The following is a 23,653-nucleotide window of genomic DNA, read 5'->3' on the forward strand; positions in this document are numbered from 1 at the left end:
ATTGCCATACAATTATATTATACAAACTAACATTGATGATTATAGGAAACAAACGATGTCATCCCTATATATTCTCCAAAAATACATTTGTAAATAAATGAGGCAAGTAAAAGAAAACTTTTTTTAAAGCACAAATCTAAACTCAACTCATTTAATAATGTAAACAAATACTTAAGATTTCCAATCACACCCGTGCACATTCGACGAGCTATCATTTTTTTAAAGTGAAGTTTGAGTTTGTTTTTTCAATTTTCATCTTTCAGAAACAACTTTTTATTACATCTATAAGGAAAATCTTATTCTCACGACCTCTCTCAAGATAGTATTTATTTCATTGGTTATACAATATGATCAATGATGACAATTTCGAATATTAAAAAAACCAAACTGTCCACTCGTCACGTAAACTCAATTTCGTTTGAATGTATCAATTTAACTTAAGCTTTAAGTCATTTTATGTTAAATAATGTCATAACGCCACCATTAATTGGTTCGGTCATCGCATCCACCCGTTTCCATGGCGACACATTGTTGTCAAAGGTGTAGTCACAGAGGAGGATATTGGGTTGTCATCCAATTGCAATACTTTCGACCTAATTGGCGTACTCAGGGGACCTGTAACTTTGCTGGTGTAGCGAAGACTGTACTTTGAGTCGTTCAAAGCACTTGAGTTCCGTTGAATTTTCAAGCAAAACAATTTACGGATAAAAATAATGTATCCTTTTCTGAACCTCGCGTACCCAAGCGCGTAAATGATTGAATTCAGACAGCTGTTTGTGTGACCCAATATCGTCCCTGCTACGTAGATCTCCTTCGGCCAACGGTCTTTAAAATCAAATATTAACGCCACCATATACAGGCTCCAACATAGCACAAAAGCTAGAAAAGAAACAAATAAAATAAACGCGAACTGCAAGTCATCCTTTTTGAAAGACATTTTCCGAGCTGTGCCGCCCTTCGGCGTAGAGGATCGCCGAGTTGCACTCTCCTCGCCGAATTTTCGAATCTCATTTCGGCTTCGTCGAACGAAGACGATTATTGCAATATAGCAGCCGAGCACTACTGTCATCGGGATAAATATAGACATGGTCGCTAAGAACATGGTAAAACCGTAGTTTGCAACTCGATCAAATGTGCAGCCCATTTCCTTTAATCCGAATGTGTGGCCGCCCCAGCCGACCCAGTTAGGAATGTCAAGTATTATGGCCCAGCCCCAGAGGGCGAAGCAATAGATCAGGGTCTTTTTGTGAGTGTAGATACGGTGGTAGACGAATGGCTTACAGATCTGGATCAACCTGGAAGACAACACGGTCAACACTAATCGATTGATGAAACAGTTACGCATGATTAAGGTCGAGCGTATACACACGTGCACATAATAAGATACATGTATGCAGGTTTTTTATTCGTAAACAAGTAGGAAAATATAGAAACAAACAGAATAAAATGTAGTCACCCTGGGAAACAGGTCAAGCTGATTACTTTTTGTTGAAAATAACTTTGACTATTCAGATACTGTGCAAGTAGAATATTTCTTGTATGATGTTGTAATGTTAGAAGTCTGTAAACTATGTAAAGGCTACTGGTTTGCTTGCGTGTAAAACATTGAATATTCTTTGCATTTTATAACGTGCTTTATGACAACATTTTGTCCCTTGAGATGCAGCATGCGCGGATAACATGAGTCGCGTTCTGAGAAAACTGGGCATAATGCATGTGCGTAAAGTGTCATCCCAGATTAGCCTGTGCGGATTGCACATGCTAATATGGGACACTTTACGCACATGCATTAGGTCCAATCAGGGACGACACTTTCCGCTTGCACGGCATTTTTCGTTTAAATGAAGTCTCGTCATAGCAAAAATCCAATTTAGGCGGAAAGTGTCGTCTCTGATTAGCCTGTGCGGACTGCACAGGCTAATATGGGACACTATACGCACATGCATTAGGTCCAATTTTCTCAGAACGCGACTCATATATTACGGATTATTGGGGAGTGGAGGGAATTGATCGGGTCGGAATACATACATATGCAAAACTTTCAAAACCAACTAAACTTGATAACATGGGTAACACTAACGTGTTATTGGCACATACACGCACTATAGCACAAAGTCATTGCACGGTGTACATCTATAGCATGTATTCATCTGATAGCATTTTTATTTTATTTTGTGCAGACGACGTTTTGCTACCTTCTGTTATTGGATGTGTAACTAAGAAATTCTCAACGAAAAGTAGCAATATATCGATAGATAAGTACCACAAAAATATATGTTTATTTAAAACATTATGCGTTTTGTCTTTTTGTAATTGAAAAAAAAGTATTGTAATTTTTTGTGGTGGCGTACAACCTAACTGCTTTCCTCTAAATAAGCCCAAGTGTAGTAATTGGGTTAAACAATCAATTTCACAGCGCCATGTTGGATTTAAATGTACAAGTCCGTGTTGTTGATACTTCGTCGCTTGATTGCTTTAGTGCTCGTACTACCTTTTTCAATTTTCGGAAAAAAACGCTTTTAAAGGGTTAAACCTTTTTTTCTCACTTATTTATGCACGTATGTGGACAAAATATACCGGAGTGTTTATCAGCAAACGGAGAATATTAATATCATTAAACATTTACTTAAGTACATTATATGTTCATGTTATTTGCAATTATTTGCAATTTTATGTATGGAGATTATTGAAAGGCGTATCCGAGTGTGAATTCTACTCTAAGTCCCGGAGATGGTGCAGTTCAGCATTCACCCGTTTGTAAAAATGTGGGGAATAGAGCAAAATGAAATCGAAAAACTTCTGTGACGACTGAATCTTGAATCCGATTACGTCATATTAAAGATCTCGTTCTCACGGACACAGCGATATAAAAACTGAAATATGGAGATAGAGCACTATTGCAATAAAGCGACGACTTATATTTGCTCTACCGAGAGGTATAGTTAATAGTGACCATATTGTCTTAAGTCGTCTTGAACCGAGAAGAAACAATGTTTAAAGCAACACACCTTATTTGGCATAGTAAATTTAAGTATAAATAAGAAACATGTTTTATCTATGCCAATTAGAATATATCTGGTGGTTGCAAGGTAGAAATCCGTCTTTTTTGCGCTTTAAAACTTAAAAATAATAGCGTTTGTCCTCCTTTCGGTTTTAAAATTCAAAAAAATAATAAATAATTTGCTAACTAGGCTAACGATTTAATGAAAAATTTGCAAACTTTCAAATTGCATCTATATGTATTGATTAACATGTATTTCATTTCAAGGTGTGTGGCTTTAATGTTTAATAAACTTTTACAACACCAACTGCTTCACAAGGTCGCGGTAACATAAAATGGATACAGATCTGTGTTCGTAAACAAGGTGAGCAAATAGTTTTTTGCTCTCTTAAATGCTAAACTGTCGAATATGTACAGAGTGATCGGGATCAATCGAATATCAAGATGTCGTTGTAATTGGTTTATAGAAAATGGTCTAGAAAACACAGTTGCGGAAAATTGAACCACGAGTGCTAGTCGGAAAATTAATCTGGATTTTAATCTTACAAAAATTGTCGGGTTGGTTTAGTTTATACCATTTTGACATTGAGGGTATATACAAAATAGCACAAGCCGTAAACCCAAAATCAAAAATAAACAAAATGTTTGGCATTTCATAATTACATGTATAGTTATTTGAAAAGTATTCCAAGCATATGTAAATATGCGACGAATACTTAAACTTATTTTCGCCATTCATCAACTTTCAACGCCATGCAGATTATATTGAATTTTCGCGAATGGAATGTTATGAGTTGATTCAGATAAGATCGAATAAGTATTTTACGTGAGAGACAAGTTCGACGTCAGCAATGTATTTAACGTCAATGGAGTATACCTGTTGACGGCGACGGCAGCAATGGAGAGCATTGAGACGAGACAGCTGATGGTGCAGATGCTCCCCAGCAGGTGGCACAGCACGACCTTGTCCAGGAAGAACCGCGGACCTCGTGTCACGCCTGCAAGCAAACATATGACCGAGTGACAGGTAATGTTGAATGTTGAATCGCTTGACCATGAACAATGAACACTCGCCTTTGAGCAATGGACACTGACCTTTGAGCAATTGACACTGGCCTTTGAGCAATGGACACTGGCCTTTGAGTAATGGACACTGACCTTTGAGCAATGGGCACTGGCCTTTGAACAATTGACACTGGCCTTTGAGCAATTGACACTGACCTTTGAACAATGGACACTGGCCTTTGAGCAATGGACACTGACCTTTGAGCAATGGACACTGGCCTTTGAGTAATGGACACTGGCCTTTGAGCAATGGACACTGGTCCTAAAGCAATGGACACTGACCTTTGACAATGGACTATGGTCTTTGAGCAATGGACACTGGCCTTTGAGCAATGGACACTGACCTTTGAGCAATTGACACTGACCTTTGAGTTATGGACAGTGGCCTTTGAGCAATGGACACTGACCTTTTTAGCAATGGACACTGGCCTTTGAGTAATGGACACTGATCCTAGAGCAATGGACACTGGTCCTAGAGCAATGGACACTGACCTTTGAGAAACCCATGTATGAATAGCGTCTAGAAAAAAGGCTTGGCAAACAGCATGATGCGGCGTCTCATCAATGTCTGCACTGTTTGCGTAAATGAATTTCTGTAAGAAATATTCTAAAAATACAAATAAATGCACCAGACATTCCTAATTTTGGAAATGAATTGATTCATTTTAGAAGGATGGGAGAGTCCACTCGGCATTAAAGGGTTAATGTGGTGTTTATTTCATTCGATCTGGTTGAACATTGAAAAGCTAGAACTACGAACTATGCGTCTAAACGTGACTCATCAATTTCTCGCTATTCAATATTTGATCAGCTTGAGGTACCTGACACTTCTTCAAACACAGAAATTATAGATCATTAACTCACGGACAAATATAACAAACGGAAAAAATCGAGCATATTTGATTTTAAAAATGAAAACGAATGTTTGTGTCTGGAATGTAGAAAGAATATTAATAAATTAGTTATGTTTTGTGTAGATAATTCAAGGTTGAAAGAGCGACAATCTGTCAAACGCAAAGTATTGATCGTCATTGATAACTTAATGCTTGCTTATATCAACAGGTTCGTATATTGCGGAAAACGGATAAAAAATGAGTATATACTAATAATTTTAACAGGTGGAGATATCTACAAACGTTTTAAATGAAAACTCGCTCTGTTATTTTTCACACATAAATGCCTTTTAATGATCAACGTATTTTATTGATTATTTTGATGGTCATTACACTTCGTACTAAACTTTACCCCCGCATTTCATAAGCATGTCAACGCGCGTATCGGGTTACCGTTTCATAACATTTGCCTTCTGCCACTGCGTTCAGAGACCTGCATTTCGTACCCGGTAGGCCGCACTTACCGACCAAGTTCATCGGACTGACGATCGTGGTGATGCAGATGTCGGCCACTGCGAGATTGATGACGAACATGTTACCCTTGTTCCGTAGTAAAGGGCGGTAACTTAGTATGGCTCCAATCACCTGATTAAGACATAACACATTTTTTATTCGAAATAATCAACGCGTATGACGAAATAAGGTAACAAAGGCAAATGACAATCGCTCACACAAGCTGTGGATACTCGGTTCTCATTTTCACACTCATCAATATTTTTAGAATTGTGGGTTCCGTCTGGAGATATTATTTTATTGCATTTTAACACCCTACATATGCTATTAGTAGTAAAGTGCTGTTTCCCAGATAAGAACATATGAGTCGCGTTCTGAGAAACCTGGGTTTAATGCATGTTCGTAAAGTGGCGTCCCAGATTAGCCTGTGCAGTCAGCACATGCTAATCTGGGACGACACTTTCCGCACAAGCATTAAACCCAGTTTTCTCAGAACGCGTCTCATGTTATAATTCGCTGACAACGTACATGGTCTTACTGACTTACCCATTGCACCCAAAGTAATGTTTTCTTCATAACGATTGAGTATAAGAGCTGAAAAATCACCGACATGGCTGACGGGGCTCAGCTGATATACACGTTGAATTCTACTATGATAAGGATAAAACAACCAGTTAATAGTTAGATATGTTAAAATGTTTTTAACGAAATTTAAATGCTTTAGATATGCAATTATTAATCATTTATACAAAAGAAATGGTCATTTACAAAAATCTAATATTTTATAAGTTTTTTACTGCTACGTTCTCCTTCCGATTCCAGACGAGTATGTGGTCAAGCTAGTCATTGAATTTAACTCATTTATGCCTAGTGGACTCTCCCATCCTTCTAAATAGGATCAATTTATTTTCAAAATTAGGGACGTCTTCCATATTTATTTCTTAATTTAGAAAATTTCTTACAGAAATTCCTTTAAGCAAACAGCGCAGACCCTGATGAGACGCCGCATCATGCGGCGTCTCATCTGGGTCTACGCTGTTTGCAAAGGCCTTTTTTCAAGACGGTAGGCATAAATGGGTTAAGACATGGCTTTTCTTAAAACCAAAAATTTCAATATTTTGTACTTTCTCGTAAATTGCTAAAATGTATGATAAGCCATGGGATTGTCTAAGCTGACAATGTAATTAACTGGTTGCATTTGACACATATTGATTGATGATATATTTTGCAATCTCATAGTCATTCAAATACTTGACAATTATTAATATTCATTGGCATGAAAAAGCGTTGATTCTTTACATGACTTTTTATGTTGACAACCGAAATCGTAGATTTCAGATTTTGGAAAAAAAATCAATGAAGAATTTGCGCCAGTCATTTTCCTATGTTCCTTTGTCTTTTGTGCTAAATCCGTGGATCGGGTGACCAACAAAATCATCGAAATTTAATGCCCCACGAATAATAATCTTTTACAGAAAGTTAACGGGCCGACAAAGATGAAATGGATTATATAAAAAGATCACAAACTTTGGCAAAAATTCCCATCATCAATACATTTACGTACATATTATATAGACATATTCATTTCAGCATAGATACATAACATTTCAATATCTGATCCTTCTTCTGTGTATTGTGCAGTCAAATAATTGTCATACATGTGTCAGCATTTTCATCAACGGACGGCGTATTCGTGGGGTTCTTGTCGATAACAGGAACGACACAAAAAAAGCCTCACGCTCTCCACTGTAAAAAACAACTGCTAATGGACAAACCTACCCAGGCCATTATAAGATAGTTTACATAGGACGAATCATTATTTTTTCGCACTATTACTAGCTTACATTCTTGGAACGGCTTGACCACTTCGCTTAATACCAACAGATTTTCTCTTATGCCTTTCCACTACTCCCAATATTAGGTTTCCGTTACATATGCGTACTGTATTCGGTACATTGAGTCAAACGTATATCATATCATTTGCCAAACACAAAGCCCAACGGGCACGGGTTCGAGCTTTCAGCTATATGATCGCCTCATGCCACGTGAACATTTGTGAGACTACAAATGGGCCATGCTCTGTGAAAAGGGGTTTTAATGAATGTGCGTAAAGTGTCGTTCCATATTAGCCTGTGCGTAAAGTGTCGTTCCATATTAGCCTGTGCAGTCTGCACAGGCTACTCAGGGACGACACTTTCCGCTTGTTTGATACTGTTCGTTTCAAGAAAGTCTCTTCTTAGCAAAAATCCTGTTAAAGTGTCTTCCCTGATTAACATGTGCGGACTGCAAAGGCTAATTTGGGACGACACTTTTCGCACATGCATTAAACCCCCTTTTCACAGAGCTCGGCTCGATTGTTTTGTATACATGTATACGATGCAAACAATGCAACAACATAAAATAACACCACACGTGTTTTGCATAAATGCAAATGAAGATTTATTACATATTCTGAATAAAATATTATGCAATCATTTCAAGAAAACTTCACAGACAAAAATAATCTTGATAGAAACCAGACAAATAGGGAATAGCGAGGGATGTGATAAAGACAACATGGAACCAATTTCCATAATAACATGCAAAGTAAATCATCTAAATAAAATGGCTAAGGATGCAAATGTTAAAACATAATAATCGTTTAAAAACCTGTTTTAAGCTGTTCTATACAAAGGATGTGTATGTTTGTCAGCGATACTTGTATGTTGTTTTTTTATTGCACACGCATGTGTTGTTTATAAATCTATCAATGACGTTACATTAACGTTTTCATTTCAAATGCACGGTTTTAATTACTTATGGATATATTTAGCCAAATAAACGTAAACATGAAAATTTTCAACAAAAAAAGAATTCAAAGCTTGCCAAGAAGCGCGATTTTATCTGGATTCAATCATTTCTTGGCTGACTCATTTTGTACTTTATTGCTTTCTTTACAAAACATTATTGTATATGCATCTGTAACTGCGCATCAACTCAAAAGCCCACGATGAACCATTTTTAATATAAAAATATACACCTGCAGCAGATCGTTTTGACGCCTTCAAGTATATCGCCAACCTCCGCGCAGAGATTGGACTGGAACCAGCATGTGAGAGCAGGGAACTACAACTCTGTGTAGAGATTGGTGTGTTGCAAGTCTCCGTTATAGTGTTCTGAACTTAGAGCGAGGGACTATATGTGTTGTAAGAAAAAATACATATATTTCTGTTTAATCCATTTATGCTTAGCGTCTAGAAAAAAGGCCCTCGCAAACAGCGTAGACCCAGATGAGACGCCGCATGATGCGGCTTCTCATCAGGGTTTTCGCTGTTTGCTTAAAGGAATTTCTGTAAGAAATATTCTAAAAATAGAAATAAATGTACCAGACATCCCTAATTTTGTATATGAATTGATCCAATTTGAAAGGATGGGAGAGTCTACCTGGCATAAATGGGTTTGTGACTGCATATGATCGGGCACTAGGAGAATTTCAATATATATGAAGAGTTGTCGTTCTATGCTCTCACATACACATGCATAGTGAATGTAATGAAAACCGTCGTGCAAAAGATTGGGAGATTCTGGTTGTTTATTTCCCCAGGTACGAGACGTTGCGGGTATGAAATATATGACTTCAGTATTCTTTGAAGAAAATTAAAGGGGCCTTTTCACGTTTGGGTAAATTGACGAAAATGAAAAAAGTTGTTTCAGATTCGCAAATTTTCGTTTTAGTTATGATATTTGTGAGGAAACAGTAATACTGAACATTTACCATGCTCTTAAATAGTCATTTTTTGCATCTTTTGCCTGTTTAAAAACCCGAAAATTATAAAGCGTTGCAACGCGAAACGAATTAATAATTTGGAGAGTTCTGTTGTTGCCGTGATAATTTTGTGAAACTACAAGTATTGCTTATATAAAGTATAAAATACATCAGGCGGTGTATTCGGAAAGATGGCCGAGTGGTCTACGTCGCAGACTTTTTATCCAGGAGTCCAGGGGTCAGTGGTTCGAGTCCTGTTAACGGTTACCTTTTTTTCTTTTTTAAATTGTATTCTTGTTTTTTTACTGGAGCATTTTATAGCCAATGCTTGCATTTATCAATATAAAGCATTTAATGACAAACTTTAAAACATGCCAAAATCTGTGAAAAGGCCCCCTTAAGAGCGTGATAACTGTGTTGAGGTCGATGTTATTTCTGCAGGCTGTTAACATACGCGACAGTATTGGGAATAAATGGACGATTGATTTATTGATTGAATGAATACACTTATGAAAACAATACTTAAGTAATGAATACATTAATGAATGGATTCAACCATTAAATAATTGATTAGTGCATTGATAAATTGATGTATGTATGAATGAACGAACGAATGAATGAATGAATTAATTAATACATGAATGAGTGACTGAATTTATGAATGAATGAATAGGTAGATAAATAACTGAATACATGAATGAAAGTATTAATGAATACAGTCAAACCTGAATTCAGCGGTCAGTCAAGGGAAATGATCAAAGTGACCGTTGTCCACAGGTGACCGTTGAATTCGGATCACAATTTTAAGAAGGTTGGTCAGTTGGTAGTATTACTACGTCGTTTCCCCACCCAGTCGTTTGCATACAGTGTAAAACAAATGCTCATTGCATTAACAAAGCATAATAATAGCATTAACTTACGCGTGTACATTGAATAATAGAGAATAATATCTTTTAGACTGATTTAATTTCATAATGTTAAATTAAACAATGACTTTATCAACGCTGGTATAATTGTTTTCTCTTGCATCTCATTCATTCAATAAATAAAGCTTGTCACGTTCCGTTGACGTCACGTCCGTAAAAGTCTAAAAGGCGGAATCGGTGTCATAAACCGATAGTACGGTGTAATTGTACCGTTCTAATTCAAAGAAATAGCGGTCATTTAATTTAGCGATAATTACTTTCAACAAGTCATAAACTCTGATAAATTTTCTTTAGAAGATACACCCACAATTATCCCCGGAAAAGAAACCTTCTCAACACCTTATAATTTGTTTACTCGCAGCGGGCCGCTTTTATAATATCATAGACAATTACCGCTTTCAGACGCTTTAAATGTTGCAAATCAGTCCATATTTTGCCATTAAAGCTGATCCCTAATCCTCTTATCGCTTTCTTATCAAAACACTCGCCAGCTTAATGTTGTTTTAACACTTAATCAGCGATACAGATCAATTGACTTTGTCATGCGCTAATGCGTAATGCATGCAGACGATAATTGCTATTAATACACATTGTTATTGTTAATGTCACCTGTTTAAAGTGATATTATGGGCATCTAACAGTTTATAGCTGGCTATCGCAACTGTTGTTTATTTTTGGTATTTTCACTACGTATACAATGTACACTTATATTTGTTAATTCAGCATCAACATACTAAAACACTATCCCGGAGAGAGAAAAAAAATGCTTTTGAATATCAACCGTCTTTTCGTCAAACAACTGATCATGCATGTACGATGTGAACCTAAATTTAGTTTTAGTGCAGATTCGTTCATACGACACAAAGACGCAATTTTGTTTTACGGATCATTTCGACTTAGAGGAGTGGGTTAGTCATGTAAAATAACGAATATAAAATATATTTTAATAAACAACTGGTACCAAAATGAGTTGCAGACAATTGGTCTTTTAAAGCAATCAAAATGAAAATTCAATAATAATGGTGAAACAATTTTACATACCGGTCATGGATGCACAAATTGTTTGTTTACTCGCAGCGGGCCGCTTTTATAATATCAAAGACAATTACCGCTATCAGACGCTTTTACCGCAAAATAGACGGACACATGATGTGCTGTGTTTTTAATTTTCGCGATTCGAGACGACTGACGCGTGACCGTTGATTTCAGGTCAAACATGAATTTCGGAGTGGAATGTAGTGGCCGTTGGCCGTTATGGACAGGTGGCCGTTGAATTCAAGTGTAATATAGAGTGTTTTTCATCGGGGGGATTCCAGACTGACCGTTGTCTGCAGGTGACCGGTAAATTCAGGTGGCCGTTAGGTCAGTTTCGACTGTATATGAATAAATTTGAAAAATGACTTATACCTGAATGAATGAATGAATGAATGAATGAATGAATGAATGAATGAATGAATGAATACATATAATAAAACATGTATTAATTGACAAGTTAATGAATTAATTTATTAACAAATTATTTTATAAGTGAACATATGAATGCAATAAATGAATGAATTGATAAATAAAAAGATGATGTTAAAAATGAATGAATGAATACAAGGATGATTAAACGGATTTTTTTTAAGGAATTCATTAATGAAATTATAAAAGGATGAGTGAAAACATGAACAAATGAATGAAAGCATGCATGAATGAATGAATCAACGTACAAACGAACTAACGAATATATGTATTACATCAATACATCAATGGTTGAGTTAGTGAATGGACGAATGAATGATCGAATGCATGAATTAATGAATGAAGAAAATAGATGAATGAGAAATGAAAGTTGTTTATCAACCTGTTAAAATTTAAGACTCGCCGTTCGATCAATAGTTTTTGCTGTTATTTAATTACTAAAAGTATGTATTTGAGAATCGTTTGGGGATTATGATAGTGTGGGTGGTGGTTGTAATGATGATGATGATTATGATGATGATGATGAGGAGGAGGACGACGACGAAGACGACGGCGACGACAACGACGACTACGATGATGATGATGGTGATGATGATGATGATGATGATGATGATGATGGTGATGATGATGATGATGATGGTGGTGGTGATGATGATGATGATGATGATGATGATGATGATGATGATGATGGTGTTGATGATGATGATGATGATGATGATGATGATGATGATGATGATGATGATGATGATGATGATGATGATGATGATGATGATGATGATGATGATGATGATGATATTGATGATGACATTGATGATGATGATGATGATGATGATGATGGTGATGGTGATGATGATGATGATGATGATCATGATGATGATGATGATGATGATGATGATGATGATGATGATGATATGGAGGAGGAGGAGTAGGAGGAGGAGGAGGGGGAGGAGGAGAAGGAGAAGGACAAGGAGGAGGAGAAGGAGAAGGATGACGATATATATAAATGAATGATGTTGAAGTAGTATTTGGATGGTTCAATACAAGTTGAAAATTTAACATGAGCGTGTTACGTTTTGTCTTGAATAGAGTGTCATTAGCTAACATGTTTATAAAGACAGAGATGTTGTATGGTTATAAACACTGTAGCGTCTAATTCAATATCATTAATAATAAACAAGTGATATTCCCTTGGCTCAAAACCGTTGATAGAGGACGTAATTAATACCCAATTCATTGAGTACCTGGAACAGCGACTGACAATGAAAGATCCAGACGACGGGGTCTTGCGGGGGATTGATCGATCGGCAAGTGAGATTAAATTCTCTGCGACATGCTCCAGGATTGGCAAACACTTACAGCCATATGTCCAAGAGGTGGCATTTATTACGCGTTTTCCTTAATTATTTTAACGTCATTATATATGGATTGTATTTTTTTAATGACATAAATGTGTTCGTAGCATGTGTTTAAAATCTCTGAGCAAACTTGGATGCACACCGCGAACCACGAACGTCTGCGTGGCAACACATCCCGTTACTGCCCTGTCGCATTCCAAATTTAAATCATCCTTGCTATGGGAAATGGGGATTAATCAATGTGCGCAAAGTGTCGTCCTACATTAGCCTGTGCAGTCCATATAGGCTCATCGGGGACGAGATTTAACACTGTTATAGAATTGTTCGTTAAAGTGAAGTCTCTTCTTATCGAAAATCCTGTTTTGATAGAAAGTTTAGGCCCTAATTAGTCTATGAACAGGCTTAATTATTTTGATGAAAATTTTCGAACATGAAACAAGCCCGGTTTTTTCTATAATGAGACTAAGCTAATTATGACGCAGGCAACATAATTTGAATTTCTGCCCTACACAAAAGCGATAACAATTAAACATGTGTGTCGTTCTACCAATATATAATGACATACTAGTTTAGTCACACATTATATGTAAAACTATAACATATTTGCATAAACTAAACTATGTATTTTGTATTGAAGTGCGGATAAACATGTTGTTATGCCAGAAATAATCATCATTGAAGAACAGTATTGTTAACGTCTAATGAATATTATGTACATATATATGCATTTTATTTTGAACATGAGCATCTCGTTCATATTCATCTTAACATTACAATATCACTGCATAGTTATGCTTTGGGATGTGAACATCTAACATTTAACATCCAACTTCACCAACCTGTATAAAATAGAGTTTGTTTAATCAGATTATTGAACTATTGGTAAACAGTTTTTTAACTGCACACATTTCGATTTAGTAATTTACCTGCATTATCCTATCAATATTTTAAGTGTCCTCAGTATATGTCAATGTTAATGGGAAGCGTTGATGCCACTTATAAGACATGAAAACCTAATGCAAAGATATGGTGACATATGTTGGTACTTGAACATCTCAAAATATGTCTGACATCAGTTGTGCATCAAGTGCAAAAGATGAACACTCCTGCTTAACCAATAACCCTGCAGTATAATCACTTTAACAGATCTCTCAGACGATCAATGGGTGATGATGCAGACTTCCGGTATCTACTTCCGGTAATCCTATGAGAAGGGATATCATAATGTATTCCACGAAACAAATGCTGTATCTTGCTGTTGATTTAATTAAAAATTTGAGGTCAAACACCTGATTGAAAATGTCTCCAGGTCAATAACATTCAAGGTACGATTTAAAGCGTTCTGTGTTGTTTTAAATCTTTTTATACATAGAATAACGCCGATCCTCTAAGCACTATTAATTCAACCTTTCTAGCAAGTAATTAAGACAATATTTCCTGTGTATAAATCTTGACATTTTATCCCAAAACATAGCATTTATTGCGACCGATTTCATAGAAGCATGCAAAATAAATATAAAAATATAAAATAACGCCAGATTGATTGAATATCATACTTTTGCAATTCGATACTTCTCTAATACTGCAGTTTTATATTCAAACCAAAACACAAATGACGTCGTTGGTCCGAGTAGAAGTAATAACAACTTAACATATGAGCCGTGCTCTTTCTTTCAGGGACGACACTTTCCACTGAGGACCGCACAGGTTTATCTGGGACGATACTTTACGCACATGCATAAAACCCCCCTTTCACATTTTCTTTTTTTTAAACTAAAGAAAAGGGAAGACAAAGCACTGAATAATGTGAATCATTGAATAATTGGAAAAACAACAACAATGCAAACGACAGTCTGTAAAAACACTTGAACACGTGAAGCTTTATTATAAATTTCATATAATAATATCATCGAAAATACATTTGTAAAATCAATCATAGGATAACAGCATTTACAGACAAAATTAATTTAGATTAAAACTAGAGACATATTTAGAAGATGATTGTAAGGATTGATGAAACTTAGGCAATCCTTTAAAAATTATGTGCCGTTGTACATTCAGCATATCGTTCTTGCGTTGTTCTAGCAAACATAGACTGGACACACATCTAATTTACTTGAATTAAAAAAAAAACAACACGCGTTTTCCTCATTTTGAATATTGTAGCGTTATTCGATCTGAACAATGACGCTAACACATACACAAAGTTTCCATTTTATTTTGTTCCATAAATAGTTATGCATAAACTTTCCAAAATCCAGATCCAAATCCAATAGTTAATCACAAGCTGCAAGCGAAACCGTTAACGGGCTTCACCCGTGATAATGAGAAATTATGAAACTACATCCCTGCTTGCATAGTGTGTACTGCTTTGGTACTTTGTATTTATGCAAAAAGTGACAGTTTATATACATTTAACACTAGACGCTAGTATGTAATATAAGGAAAAGTCCAACCTATTATGGCCCTATTCCACTACGAAAACAAGCCAACGATTCGCTACGATTTATCACATTTATTGAATCGGGAAGACTCGTGACAGTCTAAGATTCAGTTACGACACTGGTACGATTGAGGTACGACGAATCGTTGGGTTCGGTTGAAGTCTTGCGAGTAGGGTCCCGACTTCACTACGATGTGTAAGAATCTACTGCGACTGTAATACGAACGATGCAGATCGGTCACGACTAAGCTTGGACCTCACCGAACGCACCCATGAATTAGGCGCCAATATCTATTGATATTAATCTAAATCGTGAGAATCTTAGCGAGCTCGCAACTCACTCGGGATGAACACGTGAGAGTCTTGATCTAAATCGCGAGAATCTTAGCGGGCTCGCAACTCACTCGGGGTGAACTCGTGAGAGTCTTGACAAAGTCGTAGCTGATTCGTAGACAGATCACGTGATAACCGATTTCCCGATTGAGTCACGAATTACCTACGATTCCATAACGACGCCAAAGAACGCACTACGACGCTGTTACGAGTCAACTGCGATTAAATTCAGTCTTGGAGGTCCTGGTCAAATTTTAAACACGTTTAAAATCTGGCTACGATTTTTCGGGAGCTCACGAGTTGCAGGAATCACTTACGACCGGCCCACGACTAGCTACGAATGAGTTAGGACCTTCGCCGACTGATCTACGAATGTCCTCGACCGCAAAATATTGGAAATCGGGACAAATCGTGGGGAATCGGGTCGTAGTGGAATATCCCTATTAAGTTAAGAGTTTGATTAATACATGACATGTTGGCCTTAGCAATTGACAGCATGGGGAAAATGGCTGGGTACATTAATACGTGACTTGTAATAAGGCCGGGGTCACACCATGAAATTGTAAAATGAATTTCTCAAATGTTCACTAGCTTTACACTATTACGTCACAATATTGTTTGTTGTCAGACTCATTTCACAGGTATATTAAATTAACAGTTAAGATAAGCATCCTATAAAATGGAGAGTTGTTACGAAAACGTATCATGAAGACAATCGTGAGTTTTTCTTGTAAATTTGGCAAAAATAAAATACATATTTTTTAAATCAAGGGCCAAAACAAACGGTTTGTTCGGTCCGATGTTGATGAGCCTTCGGGAAATTCAAACAAACAGTTTTTATGGATTGCCTTATTTCCGTAATGGCCTGCACAATACATCACCTGATAAACGGTACAAGATGCAGATTTGATACACATATTCTTTTCTACAAGGAGTGTATAGATTTTGCACGCGAGTCGTTTCTTGAAAACATATTTTTCAGATGGCTTTGTGTCATTATGCGTTGTAAAGCTTTTGTCCATTTAAATGTTTAAGAAAAGCTATAAAAATATGTTTGAAAAAGTGAATAAAATCTTCCCATCTACAAAGGGTTATGTTAATTTGATCTAATCTTATTAATTCTTTATAACATTATTAAACATGAACAAAAATCATAAAATAATAAAATAAGAAATATGTTTTTATATTCGCGATCTATTACTTCTGCGCAATATGGTATTCAATGGTTACGTAATATTATTATTCTTCTATAAGACTATTTCTTCTTATGTCAATCATATAATTATGGCAGATGTTTTTCGATAAGAATTTTAAGATATATATTAATATGGCGAATACGATATCAGAGACAATTATTTTTGTACTTTAAGCACAAATAGTTTTCTGCATCTGTTTGATTATTTGTAAAATGCAAAAATCACCAGCTTTATTATCATAATTACAAAATAATCACCAAACATTACAAGATTTACAGATCTCTCAGAACCCATTAGTGCTGATGAAAGTTTCCGTTATCTACCCTGGAATCTAGGAGAGTGGGACCTTAGGTGTTTACAAAACACAGCCTGCAGATGTTTGCAAGTTTGATCGCAGGCATTCGGTACGACACATGACGTGTACAAACAAGTGTACGAACTAAATGCGATTACGTCCATCCTTTCGTGGTTGTGGATGAAAGCAAAAATACAAATTACTCTATGAGTAAATGAATAAAGAATAAATAAATAAATGAATAAATAAAAGAATAAATAAATGAATAAAAAATGAATAATAAAAATAAATAAATGAATAAATAGATAAATTAATAAATAAATAGATAAAATAAATAAAGGAACACATGAATAAATGAATAAATGAATTAATGAATGAAAAAATAAAAGAATAAATGAATAAATGAATAAATAATAAATAAATGATAATGAATAATGAATAAATGAATAACTGATTAATACTAATGAATAACAATGATAAATGACTCCCCTGCCTCCCTTCCTCACTGCCTTCCTGCCTTCCCTCCCTCCTCCCTCCCTGCGGTCCCTGCCTCCCTTCCTCCCTCCCTCCCTGCTCCCTCCTCCCTGCTTGCCCGCTTCCCTGCCTCCTTCCTTCCTGCCTTCCATCCATTAATGAATTAATAAATAAATAAATTAATAAATAAATAAATAAAAGAACAAATGAATACATGAATGAATGAATGAATTAATAAATTATTAAATCAATAAATTAATAAATGATTGAATGAATGAATGAAAGAATGAATAAATGAATACATGAATAAATGAATGAATAAATGAATAAATGAATAAATGAATAAATGAATAAATGAATAAATGAATAAATGAATAAATGAATAAATGAATAAATGAATAAATGAATAAATGAATGAATAAATGAATAAATGAATAAATGATTGAATGATTAAATGAATCAATGAATTAATGAATTAATGAATTAATGAATTCATGAATTAATGAATGAATAAATTAATTAATAAATAAATAAATAAAGGAACAAATGAATAAAAAAGTACATGAATGAATGAATATATTAATAAATTAATAAATTAATAAATTAATAAATTAATAAATTAATCAATGATTTAATGAATGAATAAATGAATAAATGAATAAATGAATAAATGAATAAATGAATAAATGAATAAATGAATAAATGAATAAATGAATAAATGAATAAATGAATAAATGAATAAATGAATAAATGGATACATAAATAAACGAATGAATGAATGAATGGATGAATGGATGAATGAATAAATGAATAAGTGAATAAATGAATGAATACATGAATAAATGAGTAAATTAATAAATGTACAAATGAATAAATTAATAAATGAATGAATGAGTTAATGAATAAATGAATACATTTAAAAATGAATGAATGAATAAATGAATGAATGAAAAGATGAATAAATAAATGAATGAACGAACAAAGGACGAAGTAATGAATAAATGAACGAATAGATTAATAGATGTATGGGCGGGCGACCAAATGGAGATTTCAAATCACTCAACAAGGAATGTATTACTAAAGGTCACCGTTGCGTAGCGGATATGGTGTCCCTCTAGCGACCCACAGGTTGTTAGCATGTGGCTAAGAAATTAATAAGTGAAAACATAATTTTGAATGATAATAACTAATATTATAACGAAAAATCAACTTTTCTGAAAAAAGTTCACTATCAAATATATATATAACAAGGTATTTAACTCGAAATCACCTGTGACCTGGAAGTCAATGGTTCGATTCCCGCTGTGGGAGCATTCTAGCATTCTATAGACGGTTCCTCGCAGACAAAATACTTCAGGACGTTGCAATAAGCCTTATGCTTTAAACTAAATCTAGTTAAAAAAGCAACGTTTAAACTTCATAAATAAATAAATGAAACATCGTGAATAACTATCGCGCTAAAACACTGCCATTTGCGTAAGAGCTCATTAACACTCAAAATCAACGAATATTTCGAACTATATTTCGAAAAATATAGTTAACACATCAAAAATCAATGTTCCTCATAGATTTAGCCAACATTTAAAAGCTATATGTGGTCAGGTAAATTAGATTTAACTTGATACAAAATGCTCGTTTTTATTTGTGTGTGTCACAATATATTCCATGTGAATTTTAGGCTATGATATCCGAACATTTTCGAGCGAACGCGTGACTGGCTCCGGGCAGCTTCAGAAGCACCACATAGTTCTCATGAATACGCCGTTCCTCAGACTGGTCTTCGTGAGGGTCTTGAGGGGGCTATGAGCCTTCTTACTTACTGTTGAACACGTGATTGGCTTCAGGCAGCTTCGGAAGCATGACGTAATTCTCATGAATACTCCGTTCTTCAGACTGGTCATCTTGAAGGTCTTGAGGGGGCTATGAGCCTTCTTACTTACTTCTTGAACGCGTGATTGGCTTCGGGCAGCTTCGGAAGCATGACGTTGTTCTCATGAATACGCCGTTCTTCAGACTGGTCTTCTTCAAGGTGTTGAGGGGTCTGTGAGCCTTCGTACCTACTGTTGAACACGTGATTGGCTTCGGGCAGCTTCAGAAGCATGACGTAGTTCTCATGAATACGCCGTTCTTCAGACTGGTCTTCTTGAGGGTCTTGAGGGGGCTATGAGCCTTCTTACTTACTGTTGTGGTCATCTTCGGGCAGCTTCAGAAGCATGACGTAGTTCTCATGAATACGCCGTTCTTCAGACTGGTCTTCTTGAGGGTCTTGAGGGGGCTATGAGCCTTCTTACTTACTGTTGAACACGTGATTGGCTTCGGGCAGCTTCAGAAGCATGACGTAGTTCTCATGAATACGCCGTTCTTCAGACTGGTCTTCTTGAGGGTCTTGAGGGGGCTATGAGCCTTCTTACTTACTGTTGAACGCGTGATTGGCTTCGGGCAGCTTCAGAAGCATGACGTAGTTCTCATGAATACCCCGTTCCTCAGACTGGTCTTCTTGAGGGTCTTGAGGGGGCTATGAGCCTTCTTACTTACTGCTGTGGTCATCTCTGTGTCGATGATGATACATTCATCATTTTCCTCTGTTACCTTCTTCGCCATCTCCCTGTTCGCTTTTTGGTAATGCGCCCAATAGTACAGGCTGGTGTACCTCCCATGCCTCAGCTCTCTTCTTTTGTCGCATAAGTACATGATTTCGGTCGTCAACCATGGCTTGTTTTTCCTTATCTCTCTTTTCCAATAACTTATTCGACCGATGACAGTATGATAATTGTGAAATAAACATATGAGCCGCGTTCTGAGAAAACTGGGCTTAATGCATGTGCGTAAAGTGTCATCCCAGACTGGCCTGTGCAGTCCGCACAGGCTAATCAGGGACGACACTTTCCGCCTAAACTTGATTTTCGGTAATGAGGGACTTCCTTGAAACTAAAAATACTATAAAAGCGGAAAGTGTCGTCCCTGATTAGCGTGTTCGGACTGAACAGGCTAATATGGGACGACACATTACGCACATGCATTAAGCCCAGTTTTCTCAGAAAGCGACTCATATAAGATCAAGCGCGGCTATTCAAATAATGAATGTGCGTTGTTGCCGCTTAATTGGGCCCCACAATACTATTCAAATATTTGTACTACAAATTGCTATCTGATCGATTACTTGATGACAAGTGTATAAACTATGGAACAACACGCACTTATTGTGGAGGAACACAAATATTGAATCCATCTGTAATACTAATATGATGATGTATTTTCAAGTAAAACTTTAAACCTTTTAAATAAAATTGTTTGTAACGTCATTCAGTTTTTGTGGAAATCAATTGTTTGTCAGTTGTACATTTAGGGGTCGAATAAATTATAAGTTTATCTGACTTATGGTTTGCCTTACTAGTATATAAATTGTGGTAATATGTAGGAAACAATGGCATTTTCATACATGCATATGATTTTATAAGCACTATCTTTTAAAAACTATTAAACCGTCTTTGTATACGACGTTAAATGTTATCTCCGTCGATGAAAATGTTGGAATTTAAACTGTTGGAAATGCTTTACCATAATTAAAGTTAATATAAAATGTCCAAAATATTGATTCGATAATAAAAATATTATTTTTTTACCTCTAGATTTCTAGGATCTAGTTTGAAACTGTGTTTGCACTTAATGAGCATATGCGCAACGTTGTTCATATTTTGATAATATATGGTTTTCAGCATAAAATGAAAAGGGAAATAGACCATATCTACTTTATATCATATACCATTAATATTGATTTTGACATGAGTTGTCATTGGAACCCTTATTTTATAAAACGAGTACGGGATTTGTATTGGTAAGAGAGCCTTAAGAGAGTTTACTTTAAATTTTTGAGTTTTATCAGTCGCGATATGAAATGCAGCGACTGTTTTATTCTTTTTGATTAACCCATTTATGCCGAGCGTCTAGAAAAAAGGCCTTCGCAAACTGCGTACACCCAGATGAGACGCCGCATGATGCGGCGTCTCACCAGGGTCTGCGCTGTTTGCTTAAAGGAATTTCTGTAAGAAATATTCTAAATATAGAAATAAATATACTAGAAATCCCTTATTTTGGAAATAAATTCATCCACTTTAGAAGGATGGGTGAGTCCTCTAGGCATAAATGGGTTAAAATAAAAATATTCGTTATGCGATCGATCAGACAAATATCCAATATAAACGCTTAAAAAATCAACATGCCCCATGTTTAAGATAACAGTATTTGTAATGGCTATATACATAGAAAAAAATCATCTGGTAAAAATATATGCTAAATGATCATCATTGTGTGGTTTGTTTTTACGGCAGAGCTTTGGTAGGAAATGCTCCGAACAAGACTAGCCTCTTCAAAGAGATTTACAATATTCGAATTAATAACTTACCAGGAAGTTTCCAATGCTGCCAACAATCGCAGCCACAGTTGTAACAGCAATGAACAGCACGGACATGGCCGGATGCCGCGTCATAAAGTCAAAGTCGAGACTTGAGACGTTCTCACCGGGCCGCCAGCCGTCCGTCCGTCGGAGCATATCCTGGAACATCGGGTGAAGCTCCTCTTCAGTAGATCCCATCACGTGACACCTTTAATGACTTTTTGAAATCTACTGTGAAGCAATCCGTGGCCTTATCCGTACATCATGTAAAATACGGTTCGTCCGAAAATATGGCAATACAAGTTTTATCAGAACATCCAAATGTGCTTATTCAAATACTGTATGTGGGGATGCTATACTAACATCTTCGGTTATTAACGATTTAACAAATATTTTTACGCTGGTGTGCCATTACTGTTGACGTTTAACTATAAACTTTGAACAATGCAAGTTAGTGAAAAGTACGTTTGAGACGCGTTTAAAACACTAAAATTATCATAGAAGTACTCAAAAATTGTCTTCATTTATCTTTTTAGAAATCACAATCAACAATATCAATTAAAGACTAACCGTTATTATGTAAGTTATTCCGCTTTGTTGTTTTAAAAATAAAATGTGTATCTTAATTCGCTTTAATCCAATTGATTATACTGTACGGTTTACAACAACTTGTGGCCAATCCGCCAATGACTCATCTGCGCTTAACATGATCATTGGAAATTTCAACCAAGCAAGAAACATATCAATTTCTCGCAAACGGTCTAGAATCGTCCTGATCTATTCAAACAAATACGGAAAACAATACCCCGCACTCGATGTGTTAAATTAATGAACGATTTTTTCATGTTTTAAACCGATATGGAAAAGGAGTGGAAGACTACATTAGTTACAGTTGGCCAAGAATTATTGGCTTAAAGTGTTGCGCAACATTCACTTAAATAGTATCGATACATACTTGTATCGTCCCTGGCACATACTATTTAATTCAGTCTCTACGTCTATAGTATTTTCATGACAATCACGAGATACTAAAGCATCTAACATTGTATAATTTCTGTTTAGATATTCGTGACTGAAAACTCGGCTCTTGCCACCAAACATAAAGTCGCATCAAACAATGGTTGATAAAATAAGACTGCTTCTTTTCGCGATATTTTAAATATTTAAGTATTTTAATGTCCATGAACTTAACTTATCTTAACTATATTATTTTATTTTCCACTTAAAAAATAAATATTTGATAAAGTGCTATTTGATTTTCAATAAATTCACTAACCAAACTGCAATGTTTGGAGTATATTTTTATAATAACAACGAAAAACGGAGATAACAATGTGTCATCTTTATGGTTCTAACCCGAAATCTCTATAAGCAACTGTTAACACGCATTTAATTCACCGAGCAAGCTTTCAACTTCGGAGGATAGTGTCACGTGGGTAATGCACGTTTGTTGTTATCACATGAGTCGCGTTCTGAGAAAACTGGAAATAATGCATGTGCGTAAAGTGTCGTCCTAGAATAACCTGTGAATTCCGCATAGGCTAAACAGGGACGACACTTTCCGCTTTTATGGTATTTTTCGTTTACAGGAAGTCTCTTCTACACGAAAATCCAGTT

At 35.8% G+C, this 23,653-nt stretch overlaps 1 protein-coding gene across 1 annotated transcript; it reads right to left on the bottom strand.

Moving 5' to 3' along the window:
* Window positions 1-314: 314 nt before the first annotated feature.
* LOC127845653 (melatonin receptor type 1B-B-like) lies at window positions 315-22,699 on the bottom strand. The gene is made up of 4 exons (XM_052376680.1): window positions 22,046-22,699; window positions 5,424-5,544; window positions 3,879-3,999; window positions 315-1,295 (listed from the first exon to the last, which is right to left on the bottom strand). The coding sequence occupies exons 1-4, from the start codon at window positions 22,232-22,234 to the stop codon at window positions 497-499; spliced, it is 1,230 nt and encodes a 409-aa protein (XP_052232640.1). The 5' UTR covers window positions 22,235-22,699; the 3' UTR covers window positions 315-496.
* Between the last annotated feature and the right edge of the window lie 954 nt (window positions 22,700-23,653).

This window comes from Dreissena polymorpha, chromosome 9 (assembly GCF_020536995.1).
Source record: "Dreissena polymorpha isolate Duluth1 chromosome 9, UMN_Dpol_1.0, whole genome shotgun sequence".
In the NCBI taxonomy this organism is placed as follows: domain Eukaryota; kingdom Metazoa; phylum Mollusca; class Bivalvia; order Myida; family Dreissenidae; genus Dreissena; species Dreissena polymorpha.